Here is an 18,598-nt window from a genome sequence, read left to right as displayed (position 1 = left end):
CTCACAATGTTCCAATGGCAATGTTCCAACATCCAGTGTAACGCCTTCTCAGGTGAGTATGAGCCTGTTACTGCAGTTAAGTTAAGGCGAAGTCCTACTGATACCACTGAGTTTAGAAGAAATCTCTTGAGCATTTTCACACTCTGACTTGTGAAGCAGAGCATTAGCACACTCTGGACTGGTTTAACGGACACAGATTAACCCAGCTACAGATTAGAACGGATTTTCAGAGAACCATCCCTGACATCGCTGTCCCATTCAGCAAACACCCTGTATTTACCCAGTGTGTACAAACATTCTAATCTGAGACTTAATCAGAGTTTGGAGAGCCCAGTTGGCTCTATGCGTAAACTACATGCATCATCCTGAGGGCACACAGATACAGAACACTAGCCCAGCGCCTCCCTCAGCTACCACTCGCTGTATCAGGATGTTCTCAAGGCCTCAGAGGGGAGCTGATATTAGGATAGATGGACTAGGAGGTGTGTGTTTGTGTTTAGGGAGGGAGAGAGGGAGGGAAGGATGTTTTTGTAAGGAGACACGTACTTGTCCGTGCAGTGAGCTGTGTGGTCTGCAAAAGATCTGCAAGACAAATAAAACCGTTTTAACATCCGTAACTGCAGACAACATCATCCTCAACCAGAGATCACGCCTTATCAGAACCCACACTGTAATCACATTATAGCTTAGTGGAGCTAAAGAACCCTCACACTTTGTAATGAAGTCTATGAGATCAGCAGTAAGGCTTTCATTGATCTATACGTTTTCATATTTAGTCTAGATTATTTTTGTTGTTGACACTGAGATGCAGATTATTATAGGTGCAATATACACTGACATGTCAAAAGTCAAGGGATAGCCGATGTAAACTGATGAAATCTGATGAATTCAACCCTTCCACCCAGGTGCTTGTTCAGTCTGTCGTCACTTCAAGGCTTGACTACTGCAACTCTCTTCTGGCTGGTCTCCCTTTGCACACCATCAGACCCCTGCAACTAACCCAGAATGCAGCGGCACGGGTCGCATCAGATTCATACTCCTGACGCTGGTCTACAAAGCCAAGAATGGACCAGCCCCTCCGTACTTGAAGGCAATGGTCAAAAGCCGATCTGCACCAAGAGCCCTTCCAGCTTCAAGTATGGCTCGGCTCGACCCGCCATCCCTCAAAATCCACGGAAGACTTGATGGTCCACGATGGTCTCCATACTGACTTTAGTGTTTAGTAGTATCTAAGCTTAGAGGTATCTTCTGGATCCTGGTCTATATAAACTAGCTAAGGGGATTTTTCTGAGTAAACAGTAAAGCACTTTTGTAATTCGCTCTGGATAAGAGCATCTTCTAAATGCCTTCAATGTAAATGTACCAGTTGTTTTTGGCCCATAATACGGTTTGTGTATGGTGCAGACCCCAGTTATGGAATCAATACCATGTCATGTTGTAATGTGTCCTCCATGATACCAGATCCTTTCCCATGACTTTTGGCATGTCAGTTTAAATAGAGCTGATATTATTATTATTACTATTATGAAGATAGAAATGTAATGTAACATTTCATGTAATGTAATGTAAATGTAATGTAACATAAAAAGTAAATTACACATGAATTAGGCTTGTAACTAAAGCCTCACTCCCTTGATCTGCTAATAAACTTCACCACAAAATATTTGATCCGGTATCTGATTGTGCTTTAATCTTGAGGTCTGTTTGGATTTTGTTTCTGCGTGTCTGATCGTCTCATGCAGGTGAATTTGTTGTATTGCAGTTGTTGTGGCTGATTTTGAAGCGCTGCAGAGCTTGACGTGCTCCTGATTATGGAGCAGGAGCTGCTGGAACAGCATGAAGCGAGTGAGAAAGGGAGATGAACTGCAGATGCAGAAACTAATTTATGCAACCCAATTCAAAAACAGCAAACCTCCAACACACACATACACACGAGCTGACAGAACACCAGCCAAAACACTTCTGCCTGTGTTTCCTTAATCTCCCCCTTATTCCCTCAGAGCATACCTCTCTGCTTGCTGCACAATGAGCTGTGGATGTGTGCGTTTGTGTGTGAGAAGCCGGGAATTGTTTTGGATATCAATGAACACCTACACAGCAGTAGCATCTCACAGTCGTGCGCGCACACACACACACACACACACACACACACACACACACACACACACACACACACGAAATAATGCTAACACCCACACATCATGCATTACACAGCAACCTGAATCAGACAAACATGTACAGCGTTCCAAACATCACATCTTTCTGTCACAAATACACACACACACACACACAAACTAAGGCTCATATTTGTATCGCTACCATGATATTCATAATCGGCATGACTTCCTGCTATATATATATATATATATATATATATATATATATATATATATATATATAGCATATAAAAGCAGATAAACATGAACCTATTGGCACCATGGCTAATGCCAGACATGGGCGTGGGCTAGAGGCGTATAAAGCCCCTCAGCATTGAGCATTGAGTGGAACAGTGTTCTCTGGAATTATGGTACTCCATCCAGTACTTTTAGAATGAGTTGGGGAGACGAGGTGGGTTGGTGATCACCTAACATCCTGCCCTCATGTTCCTGATGCTGAATACAGTCAAATCCTCATAGCAATGCTACAAGCAAAGTCTTGTAGAAAGCCTTTCCTGGACAGTAGAGACAGTTACTCCAACAAATATACTATATTCTGCTGACACAGGGCCCAGTGTTTGTTAGCAATGGTATCCTAGCATCTCCCAATGTACACTAAAGAAGCACACATCAGATATGAAATCGTTTGACTAACTGTGTCTGGGGTCAGTGACCAATCATGTTCATTGGATATTCACCAACATTTTCACAGAGGTTAGTTAGACCACTCGCTAAGACTAAGACAATACATTAATCATGATCTCGCCATCCTGATATCCAACAGCTTTATCATACATCCCCATTTCATAAAACCCTAATACACATATACCACTCTTTCACGCTGGCACAAACACACCCACGCCCGGCTCTGAACGCCTACACTGCCGCAGCTCTGCATCCTTGAACTCCAGCAGCTGCTGTTCTCGCTTTACAAGCAGCAGTTAAATTATATAACTTTATGAGCTCTGTAAACACTGTTTTTCTCTCTCGCCCGCTCTCTCTCTACCTCTCTCACTCTCTGAGTAATGTATGCTGATGATAGTGCTGTTATGGTTAAAGTTAGTGAGCATATGATGATTGTGACTCAGTCCACAGTCTGAGCTTTAAACCCAATGGCCGCTCCCTCCCAGCTCTAATTAGCCTGCGCTAACTCTCCCTATGGAAGCATGTGCTGCTGCTGGCTGCCCTTTCCACCTTCGCCCAAAGACTTGAACCTGCAGTCATGGAACACAGATTTCTACAGGAACTGATTACTGCAGACTTTAAACGATTACCACAGAGAGAGAGAGAAACGTTCATTTAGGCTTTTCATTTAAATATGGTGCTTTTACTCAACGGGAGGTGCGGTAGGCACGGCAGGCCTATGAAGACGTGACGCCCCATTTTGGGGTTGTTTTCGCTGCCAAGTGACCCGAACTGCAGTGCCCGTGCTGATTTTGGCTACCCCTTGCATGTACTGAACCGTATGCACAGACCCTTTCAACGTCTGTAAACAAACATGACCTTGTGCAATGAAAGTAGAGCATTCCCTCACTGGCTTGAGTCAGCAGAAGTAGCAAAACTAAGATTTCGGATTTCTGTTTTTTGAGACAACATTTGGCAGGTAAGGGCTATGAAAAGTAGGCATGTCAGTCCTCTATTCAATCCTCTATTCAGACTTTCTTAATGCTGAGTATTAACAGATATCGATCCAATCTGATCTTTGTGTTTGTATAAATAACACACTCATACAGTTTTGAGACCATTCAGCTCCCAGTTCCTTTAAAACACTGCAGTCAATCCCAACAAGAGGGCGGGCCAAATACACAAAGGGAGAGGAGAGAAGAGAGAAAGGTAGAGTAAACTACCTAACGTTAAGTTGCGATGTAACGCAAGGCCCGTTACACAATTGAAAACCACTGTTTGTAATGGAGGCACTCACAACATCGGCACTCCCCATCGGCGCTTCCTGACTTGAGCACTGTTCAATTTCTCATGTTGACATGCAACGCAGCATTTTTTGCAGTACTACATTCAATTAAAGCAATACCGAGACCACAGAACACCACAGTCAATCATGTGACTTTACACAAAATGTACACAGAGAAAGGCAGCCATTATTTTAGATTACCTCAGCAAATGTTACTCTCAGAGCCCTGTACAGCTCGTATCTTTCAGCACTGTGGGGGAACCATTTGTGAGGCTCCGTACCCAGAACACGGCCATTTCTACTGAGATTAACAATTGCTAATTAAGTGTTAAGTATTATCTAACCAGCTCCAGCAGTCATGAGACAAAGTGTAGTTTAGATCTGTACCGAAAGTCACTATACAAAATTAAGGGGCAACTTGGCTGGTACAAGCTTGAAATGTCTAATTTTAAGCTGTAGGACCATAAAGCACTGCTGGCTTGGCACTATTATATAGCAAACCTCACAGAGAAATCGCATTGTGGTAACAGATATAAGGGACATTTATATAGCGATTAACAGGATTCGCACATGAAACCCTGCTGTGTGCTTACATGTACAACTGTGCTGCTTTCAGTTAATGACCATATCTGGCTCTCCATGTTAAACTGTTGATTGAAAAGCCTGGAATATCTCACATCCATACAGAGAAAGAGGCGGCTACCACACAGGAGGCAATTCCAATATCTCATTCCCAGTGTAAAATAGAACTTAACAAAATGCCATTGGACCATTAGGCTGATTTACAGTTTTCATAGCTTACTGACTGTGTTACGACTTCAATTTCGGAAGATTCTATTAACCACAGACATGCATATCTGTGTTATCATGCCTCTGTACAGTCTGATCAGGTAAAACACACAATTTTTCATTCTGTACTTTATTATTAAACAATTTAGCTGTTACGGAAGAGGGTTCGACACTCAACAGTTGCCAAAATGCACATCTTTCTGGTGACATTTAAACTCAAAACCTCTATAGGTGGAGCTGATGGAGCTGATGCAATCAGCATGCATCTGTCCTGCTGCCTGTTTACTGCAAATCTTAAGTAAACAGGTATAATGTTATGGGTATAATGTTTATTTTTTTTAACATCTCCCAAAACTCAGCAGTCACTGGAAAAAAATGGGACTGTTTAATATAGTACAGCAGAGCCACACCAGAGAGGGTGCAGCAAGGAATCTGAGGAACCGTCAGAAAAGCTAAATAGCATGATATTCGGGTGTAGGAACTTTTTTTAATAGGCTCTGAATGTTCAATATGCTCTCAAGTGGTGCAGCCATCAGTATAAAAGGGAGGTTGCTGGTTCAATAACCAGAGATAACAGACAATCTCAGACGGTCGGTAAAAGTCGATGGCCTGAGATTGTCAGGCGGTCGACATGGAGGAAGCACTGTTAGCATCATGTGGATGGGGAATGGATTTTTTTTTTTGTTCAAAACATTTGTAAAACTAAAATCCAGAATTTTTGGAAGTCACACACGGCCTGTACATTTATAAAACTCCAGCCCCCAGCAGTGCTGCTCCTTCTCCTTTTCTAACTCCTGCCTGAAGCTTTAGCTTTACACAATTCGACAGTGGCGATACAAGGCCTGCTCCATACGCCACACATTTCTTTACCTCCCTCATCACCCTAATGAACACACTGCTAATAGTGCTGTGCAATGTTTAACACACTCCTTAGTGTGGCAGTGTGCGGTTTGGGACATAGCCAAAGTAACGTTAAATTTTCTAGGGTGCCAGACTGTTTACACTGCAGTGGCAACGCCACAGTCAACCACCATGTGGTCTGAAACACCCACACAGTCCGATCACACAGAGGAGTTTTCCTTCTAACTGTTCACTGCACTTGAATCACTGTTTACAAATTTTTTGGGTTAATGATCTTGAAGCCACAGACCTTTAGGTTTAATGAGATAGCTTTTATATTTATGATTAAGTTGCCCGTGGTTCATTAAGCTGACTGCAACAAACTACCTGTGCAGATGAAAAAGGTAGAGCATATGGTTTTCTTTTTCTAAATATGAAGTATTAGAAAACTATAAAAAAAGCACATATACATACAATTTACAATATACATACAGACAGATTTAAGATCATTGTCCTGTTGCATGACCCAATTTCAGCCAAGCTTTAGCTGTTTGATAGATGTCTCACATTTGACTGTAGAATAATTTCATATAAAGAAGAGTTAACGGTCAAATCAATGACTGCAAGGTCCCCAAATCATCACCCCTCCACCACTGTGATAGACATTGTTTATACACACTCCCAAAAACATCTCTCAACTGGTTTCTTTAAATGTTTCCTCATAATCATTTGTTTGGCTCTGACAAACCAGAGTGGTTTAAAACATGGTATTACTCACACTACATGTCCAAATGTTTGTGGACACCCCTTCTAATGAATGCATTCAGCTACTTTAAGCTGCACCCACTACTGACACATATGTGCAAATGTGCACACACAGATGGTCTAGTCCCTGTAGAGAGGTACTGCCAATAGAATAGGACTTTCTGGAGCAGATAAACATTAACCTATTGGCACAATGTCTAATGCCAGACATGGGCTAGAGGGGTATAAACCCCCCAGCCTTGAGCTGTGGACCAGTGGAACTGTGTTCTCTGGAATGATGGTGCTCCATCTAGCACTGATGGGATGAGTTGAGGATGAGGTGGGGTGGTGGTGAACATTACTAAGGGTCTTGTTGCTGAATGCAATCAAATCCTTACAGAATTGTTACAAAATCTAGTAGAAAGTCTTCCCTGGACAGTGGAGACAGTTACTCCAAAATTTTTTAATAACCTCGATTTTAAAAGAAACAATGAATGAGCAGCTGTCCCAATACATTTGTCTATACAGTGTAACTTAGCCCTTAAACACAAAAATGAGGAAGAAACTTCTCCACAGAGTGGTGGAACAGTGTGTGGTAGTGTGGTAGGTTTAAAAGTGGAAAGCAGGATGTTCTGTGAATGATAAGTCAGTAATGTATTTATGGAGATGAGGTTGGTGATTGTCCAAGTCTAGTGTCTGCTGTAACTTCAGCTTAGCATACAGCAAAGAAAGACATGTCGGACACCAAACAAGTCTTGACTGACTGACTGCATCTGGGGTCAGTGGTCAATCATGTTCATTGCATTTTTTGCCGAGCACTGGTCACTCATATATAAGAGGTCTACAAATGAAAGGTTTCTACAGCCAGATCTGTCCAAAAAGTCTCAGCCAGAAAAACAACCAAGAACGCTTGGTCCAAGAATGCTGTCCAACTGTTTTCACACACACATACACACACACACTTGTTAATTAGACATTTATTTCTGGCCTCCCATATCACTGCATGTGAGTGCGTGTGTGTGTGTTTCCTGAGAAAGCTCTCCAGCCTCATTAAGGAAGATCCTGTTCACTCCACCCAAAATACAGGGGTCAGCTAAGATTACACAAACAGTAAATACTTTATTTGAGGTCCACCTACATAGAGAATTCATACCATATGCATAATCACTGAACAGTGCATTTCTAAAACAAGGCTCGGTTTGGGAACAGCTGTTGCAATTTATCGCAAGATGATGTGAAGTCAGTGACATTGTACTGACATTAAGGCCCTCAAAATAACGTGATTGATGTTGCATTTATTACACTGTACTGAAGCATCATTTCCAAGTCACGGACCTCATAAGGCACACGTTTAGGTAACAATTTTAAAAAGCTGTTCTCTTAAACTGAGCTGTGTGCTGGCAGTAATGAACAGCCACACAGCTCCTTCAGTTCTTAACAGAAACAGTTAATAAGATAACATCTACAAGAACAACTTTTAGTACACCTACTTTTGATACTTCAGTACTTTAAAAAGCAAGTTATTTTATTCCCACTTAAACTCAAGAGACAGATGTATAAGTAGAAATACAAATACAATTAAAAGCTGAAGTTCTGGCAGTTTGCTGGTCTAGTGCATTCAGGTGTGTGCTAACACAATGCCAATGAGGAAAGACATCAGTAATGATTAGAGAAGCAGGTATTACTGCCCATCAATCTGGGAAGGGTTATAAGGGCATTTCCCAACAGTCTGAAGTCCAACATCCCACAGTGAGAAAGACTATTCACAAATGGAAAACACTAAAGACAGCTGCCAATCTTCCCAGGAGTGGACGTCCCAGCAAATTCACATCCCAGCAAAATCAGACTGTGCAATGCTCAGAGACTGAAAAAAACCCATCTCAGACTCTTAAGACCTCAGCTAGAATGCTAAATGTTCATGACAGTACAATTAGAAAAAGACTGAACAAGCATGGCATGTTTGGAAGAGTTGGCAGGAGAAAGAAAAAGAATGTGGCAGCACAGCTTCATTTTGCAAAGTTGCTTCTGAACAGACCACAAGACTTCTGGAACAAAGTCCTTTGGACAGAAGAGACCAGAGTGGCGATGTTTGGCCATACTGAATAGCGCCACATTTGGTGAAAATGAAACACAGTATATCAGCACAAACACCTCATACAAACTGCCAAGCATGGTGCTGGAGGGGTGATGATTTGGACTTGTTTTGTAGCCACAGGACCTGGACACCTGGCAGTCATTGAGTCGACCGTGAACTCCTCTGCATAACAAAGTATTCTACAGTCAAATGTGAGGCAATCTATTCAACTGAACTGGGTCACGCAACAGGACAATGATCTCAAGCACAATAGCAAATTGACAACGCCTGAAAAATGCCTTAAAAAAAAGAAAATGGCCAAGTCAAAGTCCAGGCCTTAACCTAATTGAAATGCGGTGATGGGAGCTTAAGACAGCTGTGCATAAACGAATGCCCACAAACATCAATGAAGCGATGCTGCGTTGTAAAGAAGAGTGGGTCAGAATTTCTCCAGAATGATGTGACAGACTATGAAGTCATACAGAAAACCATTACTTCAAGTTATTACTGCTAAAGGTGAGTTGTCACTACTTAACCATCATCAATATTCCATATAAACCTCAGAAGAAGTAAAAGTATCTTCACTGGTGGGTTTAGATGGTAAATAAAATGGCCATATTTGTGTTGTCATGATGACCTTTGGTCAAGAAATGTGAGTTTTTCTACAATGAACCACTTTACACCAAAGCCCACTCTGAATGACTGTTTACATCTCAACCTATAAAGACAACTATAAAGAAATATTAAACATAAATAATGGAAGACCTCCTGCCAGGGTTTCCCAGTAGAGTAGAGACTGTTACAGCCCTTGTAATATCCTTAACTTCAAAATAAATTAATAAAAGCAGGTGTCCACAAACTACTGGACACAGTGTGTGTCGGTTTGACTTCTCTATGGGCGTCTCTCATTACTAAAAATCCTCTTTGCTGTAGGCCTAGGCCTAAAGTGGACCTGATTGACGGTCTCTGCTATTAAAATAAAGGTTCTGCTGTTAAAACAATGGTAAAAACACCATACTTTTCCAGGTGTGTAGCTTTATTTTAAAGAGTGCATACTCTACATGAGCCTGGTCCTGGAGTCATCCTGTCCTACATATTGTGGCTTTTTCAACACCTTTTGCTACCTCTGCTAACACACCAGATGCAACTAATCATCTCTTTGAAGAGCCCTTCCTGTGCTGAAGAGTGTGTGTGTTAGACCGTTAAACACTTGAATGTGCAGGACAGGGTACTCTAGGACTCTTGGTGTGAGGAAACACAGCTCTGTCTGAAATGGAATATTGGCACATGCTCTATAACCTCCCGGCAGTCGAGGGTGTTTTCACATCTAGGTTATCGGAGGTGAACTGAACTCAGTCATGTTAAAGTTAAGCTAATGTGCTTTTTGAGTTCATAGTGTAAGGCTAGACTGAATATTTTTGTCATATGTGATACATATACAAACAGACAAAAAAAACAACAACACACTGAACAAATCGGATGTTCAGATTTGGCCCACTTTCATATGTGGTACTGAAATCCGATACATATCTTACACATGCCGATGCCAGATCGAAAATTATGTTGAATTTTACGTAAGTCCAACTTAGAAGGGAAAAATGGATGACAGACAGTAGTGAGGGAGGTTTTTAGTGGTGGGATAGCGAGGTAACAGACCTCATGAATATTTTATACTTTACACAAGACTATACTGAGTCAAGAAGGGGTTTTGGAATTTGCATATTTTCCAGCCCTGTTTTAGTTATGCTGCATTTCTCTTCAATAAGAACACAACAGTGTTTGATGTTCACAGTATGTCAGTTTCATGGACTGACCGGACTCTATTTATTTAACTATGCCAAGGAAAATACAGTTTAATGCCAGACATTTTAATGCCTCTTTAAAAAATACTCCGGCAGCAGCAATAAGCTGTTAAATACCATTACGGCTGAAATAAATAAATAAAGGTATGAAATTATACGGTATGTATAAATTGTTGCTGTTTTCTAACAGCAGTAGCTTCTGGAGATTGAGCATTACTTTACTTTGGTAGGGAGGTTGAACCCCGCATCACGACGTGCCTCTTTAACCAGGATAAAACTCACTGTAATAGCTGGGCTTCTGTGGCTCACTGCTGTAATATGACCGTACTGCAAGACTGCAGCTCTGCTGAGAAGTTAGTTTTGTACTGTTAAGCTCTGGAACACTGTGTGAGTGTGTGCCTGTGTTTGTCTGCACAGTAAGCCTCAAGGTTCTTTGACCATGCTCAAATCAATCGAACCACGCCACAAACCATACAGAGACCAACTCCAGTTTGGAGGGGCATTTTGAGGGGTACATTTGACATGGCGGTCCAAGGTGCTAAAACAGCCCAGGTGTGGAATGCATGCCTTACATTTAAGCACTCTCTCTCCTCTGTCTTTCAGTCTCGCGCCCCCCCCCCCCCACTCTTTCCTTCTCGCTCACTCCTTGTTAACTCTTCCTTGTTGTCTCCATTTGCCCTTTCCTTCTCCCATAAACTCCCCCCTTCACCTCATACTCCTCCATCAGTCTCTTGTCTTTTTCTTTGTCCTCTCTCTGTCCTCTTTCCCCATCTCCCATCTTTCCTTCTCTCTCTTTCGTTCTTCTTTCCCTTTGTGTTTCGGTTCTTGTGCTTTCAAGGCTACTATGTACGTGAGCTCTGTCTGCTCTGTATCGTGCCTCATTCAGAGAGCAGTCCGGGATGTATATATGTAAATGAGATGACTTTGTGACATCACAAAACGCTTGAACTGATAATGAGCTGTTCCTGCAGCTGAACGCTAACAGGCCGGAGAACAGGTTAAACAGAGCTGCTTTATTACGACAAAAAGACTAACATTCATACACACGCTGTGTGTGAGCGTGTGTACTGCTCTTTGTGTCTTCACGTTGGGGTGTGTCTGTAAGGGTTCGGCCTCGCGGCGCTGTCACTGCGCTACTTAATCAAATTTGCCCTTGGAGAATATGTGTGTGTGTGTGTGTGTGAGTGTGTGTGAGTGTGAGAGAGAGAGAGAGAGAGAGAGAGAGAGAGAGAGAGATAGAGACAGTAAAAGAGATGTGCAGAATATTAACACCACCATGTGTCTTCTCTACCACAACCATGTGACTACCCATCTGTGTGTGTGTGAGTGTGTGTGTGCGTGCGTGTCAGAGGCCAGGCTGTTAAAAGCTCAGCTGAATGTTGTACCTGCAGACAGACCGGACTCACAGACCCTTTTCTGTGTGCTCTGCTAAGAGCATAGTTACACATCACACACACACACACACACATACACACACACAAATACACACACAAAACCCAGCTGTGATGGCATTAGATATCCCCAAGAGGGTCTGACCTCAATGCTGACACATCGTCCCCTTTTAACCCTCACTGACCCCCCCCCCGTTTCTCTGTCTCCTCTTTTCCTCTGTCTCTTCTCTCCGTTCTCTCCGTCTTTGTCTTCATCATCTTTCTCTCTTTCCTCCCGATCTCTCTTTCTTCTCTTGATTTCTCCATTTGCTCTTCTTCTTTAACTGTCTCTCTTCCCCCACCTTTCGTTCTTTCTTTCTCTCTCTCTCTCTCTCTCTCTCTCTCTCTCTCTCTCTAACATCATGTTCACTGCTCTCGAGAAGTAGGGCACACGCTCGAAACACCACACACAGTCCCAGTGCAGCCTCTCTATTTTACACACACTCTCACTCTCTCTCTCTCTCTCTCTCTCTCTCTCTCTCTCTCTCACCCATTACCCATATATCCCCCCTCTCTCAGTTCAAGTTCAGCAGAGCTGCAGAAATTCAGAAGATATGAACGAACACACACACACACACACACACACACACACACACACACACATAGACAAAGCAATCAGAGCATTCACCACTACGCACCCACAGATAGAGAGAGAGAGAGGTATAGAAAAGGTTAAAGAGAGGAAGAAGGAAAAAGAGAGAGTTAGAAATGAGAAGGAGAAAAGAGAATGAGAAAGAATGAGAGATATAGAGAATGAGAAGGAGATATAGAACAGGTGATAGAGAAATGAGAAAGAGAGAAACTGAATGAGAAAAATAGATATTAAAACAATGAGAGAGAGAGAGAGAGAGAGAGAGACATAGAAATGGTGTAAAAGAAAGAAAGGGAGAATGAGAAAGAGAATGAGAAAGAGAGAGCATGAGAAAGAGAGACACTGAATGAGAGCGAGAGACTGAATGAAAAAGAGAGATATAGAAAAGGTAAGAGAGAGAATGAGAGAGACATACATATAAATGGTGAAAAAGAAAGAGGGAGAATGAGAAAGAGAGACACTGAATGAGCAAGAGGCTGAATGAAAAAGAGAGATATAGAGAAGGTGAGAGATATACATATGAATGGTGAAAAAGAAAGAGAGGGAAAATGAGAGAGAGAGATCGAAAAGGTGAAATAGAGAGAGGTAGAGAGAGAATGAGAATGAGAGAGAGATAATAATAGAGGGGAGTGATCAGGAATAAGAATAAGAGTGAAAGAGGATAGAGTTAGAAAGAGCTACAGAGAGAGAGAGAGAGAGAGAGAGAATAATAGAGGGGAGCGAGACGGGGAACGAATAAGAATATAAGAGAACAGAGAGAATAAGAGCATGAAAGAGAGCGAGAGAGCGAGAGCGTGCGAGAGAGAGAGAGAGAGCGAGAGAGAGAGAGATTCTACTATCTTGGAATAAACTCCTGCAGTACAAAGAACAGTAATGCAGCCACACACACACATGCACACACAGGGATAAAGTGTACCAATCCAAAGAACATAGCTCAACAACAGCTTAACCACACATATGGGACATCCACCACACACACACACACACACACACACACACACACACAGGCAGGGTATGAAGCAGGCTGGGTGAAGGTTGGTGTAGCAGTGGCGGTGGTACTCACTGAGTTTATCCTCCGTTCGTGAAAAAGGAAAGCAGCATAACTGACCCATGGCTGCCTCTCTCTCTCTCTCTCTCTCTCTCTCTCCCTCTGCCTTTCTCTCTCTCTCTGTCTCTCCCTCTCTCTCTCTCTCTCTCTCGGTGCAAATGGACAATCTGTAAAATCCAACAGCTAAAATCCAGCTCCAGTGGTGAAGTAAGATGGAGTAAGTGTGTGTGTGTGTGTGAGAGAGAGAGCGAGAGGGAGGTAGAATGCCTCGCACAGCCTGCTGTGACTGCTCGTGTGTGTCTCTGTTCGGGGGGGGGGCACTTTAGTCCCGCCCACTCCCCCTCACTGTCATGAATAATTAGTTTGGAATGAACAGTGTCTGACAGTTGCAAGTGAGTGAGTTTTGTGTGTGTAAGGGTGTGTGGCTTTTAATGTGTGTGTGTGTGTGTGTGTGTGTGTGTTTGTGTGTGTGTGATTTCTCCTAACTGTATGAGCATCAGTGTACAGTCCTACTATAATTATTCAATTTATGGATTTATGTTATGCTTTGTGGCCAACCACAAAAAGAAGGTAGTTCTTTTGAAGTTAGAAGATAGTATTCAGCAACATCAGGTCAAACTAATCAGTATCCACTATCTATTATGAATTAGTAATGAATGATTAATAATAAGAATAGTGCTACTATTAATATTATTATTAACTATAAGTATTATTATTAATTATTCATATTAATAATAATAATAATTCAGTAATAATTACTGAATAATTCATAGTAGAGACTGACTAATTCATAGTTGATATCAAATAATTCATAATAGATATGAAATAATTCATAGTTATAACTAAATAATTCAAAGTGGATATTGAATAATTCATAATAGATATTAAATAATTCATGGTAGACTGAATAATTAATAGTGGATATAGAATAATTCAGAGTCTACTATGAATTATTCAATATCTATTATAAATTATTTGATTTAATTTATTATGAATCAGTCAGTATCAACTATGAATTATTCAGTGTCTGCTTATTACTGAATAATAATAATAATAATAATAATCATAGTAATTATTCATCAGCATGAGAGGAATATGTTTGAGAAGTAACAGAGCACTCCACTCATTAATGAAGCTTGGCTTAGTCTCATGTGAACTCAGTGAAATCAATTAACTACTTCAATTAACCCGCCTCCTAGCTGCAGACAAAGGGTTGATGTGTTTGAGAGTTCAAATAATTAGCTAATAAACACATTTTTCACATGCTTGTGTCCTGCTGAAATACACCACTGACAGACTTCCTGTCTCATGTCTGATTACTCAACTAAATCTAAATAAAACAAACAACTGTTTCAGCTCTGAGCAGTGCAGTTACAGTAGTGACACATCTGTATGGCAGATGCCAGATGTGTCAAAACACCAAATCACCAAGGGGAAACATATACGAATGTGTATCAAATCTGCCTGTATGTTGTTTAGCACATGCACAAACACACAGTAATATATAGTAGGGACACACCAACATTACACTCACTGTCATTTTGCTCTAGTACTTTAAATGCAACTACATCATCTTTCTGAACGTCCCAATTCAGACCCAGTGGATTCAGGTTAGATTCAGGTTAGATTTTACTGGATGGGGTATCAGCTATTTTAAGATTGATCCAGATCCGATCATTTGCTTTTACCACTGAACAGAGCTCCATAAACTCCATAAACAGACACCATTCCCAGCATGCAGCAAAGAGGAGCGTAGCGTTCTCAGAAGAGAGCAGTGCAGTACAGAGTCTGCAGTGTGGAAAATAGAGAGACTTGACTCCGATTCGATTCGTTCGAGACTTGACTCGCAATTACACCCTAGAGATTCGAGACACAAATCTGACTCACAAATCAGAGATACGAGACTTGGCTCGGACCGACACCTCAGACATTCGAGACTCAACTCAGACTCGCACCTCAGAGACTCAAGACTTAAATCTGACTCACAAGTCAGAGATTCGAGACTCACCTGCACGGACACCTCAAAGATTCAAGACTTAACTCACACTCACACCCTAGAGATTCAAGACTCAAATCTGACCCAAGTCAGAGATTCGAGACTCGACTCGGACGGACACCTCAGAGTTTAAGACTCCACTCTCACTCACACCCTAGAGACTCAATTCTCAAAATTAAATTGAAATGAAATCATTTTATGATGTCCTACCCACTCAGAAAGCGTGAGGTAAGTTATGCTTTCAAAGTCTCTCGGTCATGGATGGCTGTGCCATCACTGGGGATCTAACCTGCATCTCCCAACATCACAGTCACCACTTAGATGGCTGTGCCACTCGGAAACACTGTGAACTGTGTGAATTATTCGAATTTACTGAGTCAGTATTACTTAAGCAAGTGTCTTAGTAGCTACTTGGTAATAGCTGCACTAAATAACATTATTATGTAAATTCAACAGATTTTTTTTTTCTGCTACTGCATTCTTTCTCTCTCTCTCTTTCTTTCTCTCTCTCTCTCTCTCTCGTTAAGAGGCTGTGGAATGTGGCACTGGCCCAAAGTGCATATGCAAAATTTTGACCACTTCAGTGAAAAAACTCCAGACTTAATTGAGCTTTGGCACCATTCCAGTGCTTTCATAGCGGGCTTTCGATATACCTGTATATAAAAAGTCCACAACTAAGTAGATTCCAATGGTAACCACACAGTAATATATAATACAAAATACAATGTATTTTGAGCAAAGTCATGCAAAGTAGTGTAGAGTTAGAGACAAAGTTACCAGAAAAATATCCTGCCCTAGATAGTGAAACACACTGTGTGTAGCGCACGAAGCGGGGTTGTGACCCTCACTACAATTTGACTCTGGTTCTTATAACAATTGTAAATTAAATAATAGAAATTATGTTAATTCATTTGTTGTGTGTTGGCAAAAATTTAATTTCCTCGATACCTGCCCTGGTTCCTTACAGGTTTACACACATGCTGTCCAAGAAGAGACAGTGGCTAATTATCAAGTTTCTACCCAAAGCTGCAACAACAATATAAATAGAATATATGAATAGTATATATATATATATATATATATATATATATATGTGTGTGTGTTTGTGTGTGTGTGTATATATATATATATATATATATATATATATATATATATATATATACATACATACATACTATTCATATATATATATATATATATATATATATATATATATATATATATATATATATACACATACACATACACACACACTTTTTTGCAGGTCTGACTGCTATAGCCGGGTGTACCACACACACTTCGTTATGCATGCTGACCCAAATGTCTCCTTACCAGAAGAGCAGCTATTCAGTACCAGCGTACACAGTCTGTGTGTGCATGTGGCCCCACTGAGCTCATGGCGAACAGAGAGTCTGTTTCTGTACACTTCACTGCATAAATCAGACAGAAAAGGCTGCGATTCAGAGCCTGAAATTCTGATTCAGACTGGCAGGTGAGCAGAGTGTGAGAAATGAAACAAAACACATACACACACACACACACAGTTTTTCTCTATTTCATTCTCTTTTGGTGCTTGTTAAGCTCTGTTAAGTTGTGTCTAGAATAATAATAACCCCCACTGCAAACACAACACACACACACAGTTACTGAGCTGCAGCTGAGGGGTGGTGTTAAGTGTGGATGTGTCTTGTGACGGGAAACAGTATTTTGCACCCTCGTCACTCCTCATGTCTCACACACCCTTTCTGGGCTCATTCCAACACCCCCCCCCCCCCCCACACACACACACACACATACTCCCCATACTTCTCAACACACACATAGCCTGCCAGTCCAGGTAACGCACCACTGACCAAACACATTACTGTCCATACTTTTTTGTTTAAGCACAGAGGCACAATTTCACTATAACTGTGATATATTACTTCATTTTTTATTTAGTATTACTTGTCTAATGTGTCTTTTTTTGCATCAATGTAGGCCACCAAACAGGGTTAATTTACATTTACTGAGCCTATAAATAATAAAAAAAGGTATCTTGATTTTTTTATTTTGCTGTGCCGCTTGAACACAGCAGCTGCCCTCTGCATTATATGAGAATTTCATGACAAATAAAATGTATATTATTGAAAGATATTTCGAGATATTTTTGTCTTTATAATTTTTTGAGGGACAGTTCTTTGGACAGAGATACACAATAAGAGAAACAGACTGTTTGATTCCATGATGGATAAAGAGAGGTTGAAAAATGGTCATGTTAAAATGAATTATGATCATTTTAAAGTACATAAAAGCACAGACGTTACATGCCATGTGACAGGGTTTGCTGCATGTATAAGTAAGAAAGCACACAGGTCAGTTGTAGTAGAGCAAAATGCATGTCATGGGCAAAGGATGCAATCCGACAGATGTCCAAAAGTGCATGATAATAGAGTGCCGGGTGAAGTGTGTTAGAATTTGGTAAACTGCTTAACTGCATGGGATGTTCTAGAGGCGTTGTAGTGAAGGGGCACCTAGAATGGACTTCTCGCACATTGAGTGTCTCTCAACGGGCCGTTCATGCCAGAGGGAAGGAAGACTCTGGTGAACGGTACAAAGCAATTGATGCTCCACTGTGGACCAGTTAACCTCTATAATGAACACTTTCCATCACTTAATACAGACAATGCCACAATGTCTCCTTAGTGTCATCCGAGGAAACGGTAATTATATTCCCACTATTGGCTAGGAGGTCATAATCTGAGCTGAGAATCTGAACCTAGCAATAATATAAAAAGTGTTCTTTCTGATAAACAAGACCCAGGCAGACATAATAACAAGTGTAATCTCATTGAGATCATAATAAAATCTCTCCTCCTCTACTTACGCACACACTGTTGTGGGATGGATCAAACGTTTTACAATCTTCACAATCTCACAGTTTCTCCACTGTTTGAGGCATGATTCTGATATCGGTGGAGACACGCTGTGACCCCCGCAACATAGACTGTCCCTTGCAGACGTGGCTTGTTGAAGTTGGGTGTAATCGTTATGAAGTGGAATGACATGTCATGTCTCATTCATGCTCTCTCTCCTTCCCTTCCGCAGCCATAAGCGTCACTCTGTCATTTGGAGCGATGGCCTCAGGCCCCAGGCGGTCTAACGGGTGATCGATAATCAGCTCTGGGTCTGGAGGCAAGCCTGCCGCCCCTAATGCCTGTGATTATGGTTTGGACATA

The 18,598-nt window shown here is 41.3% G+C and overlaps 1 protein-coding gene across 3 annotated transcripts in view; it reads right to left on the bottom strand.

Moving 5' to 3' along the window:
- Nucleotides 1-18,598, bottom strand: part of LOC140554426 (A-kinase anchor protein 7) — a 42,246-nt gene that overhangs the window by 5,544 nt on the left and 18,104 nt on the right. The window contains exon 8 of one of the 3 annotated variants that reach the window (XM_072677407.1): nucleotides 547-582. The exons of the other annotated variants lie outside the window; for them this stretch is intronic. Coding sequence (XP_072533508.1) covers nucleotides 547-582 — 36 coding nt within the window. The remainder of the gene's footprint in view (nucleotides 1-546; nucleotides 583-18,598) is intronic. 3 annotated transcript variants of the gene reach the window in all.

Source organism: Salminus brasiliensis, chromosome 1 (assembly GCF_030463535.1).
Source record: "Salminus brasiliensis chromosome 1, fSalBra1.hap2, whole genome shotgun sequence".
In the NCBI taxonomy this organism is placed as follows: domain Eukaryota; kingdom Metazoa; phylum Chordata; class Actinopteri; order Characiformes; family Bryconidae; genus Salminus; species Salminus brasiliensis.
This window is presented reverse-complemented; position numbering and strand designations above follow the sequence as displayed.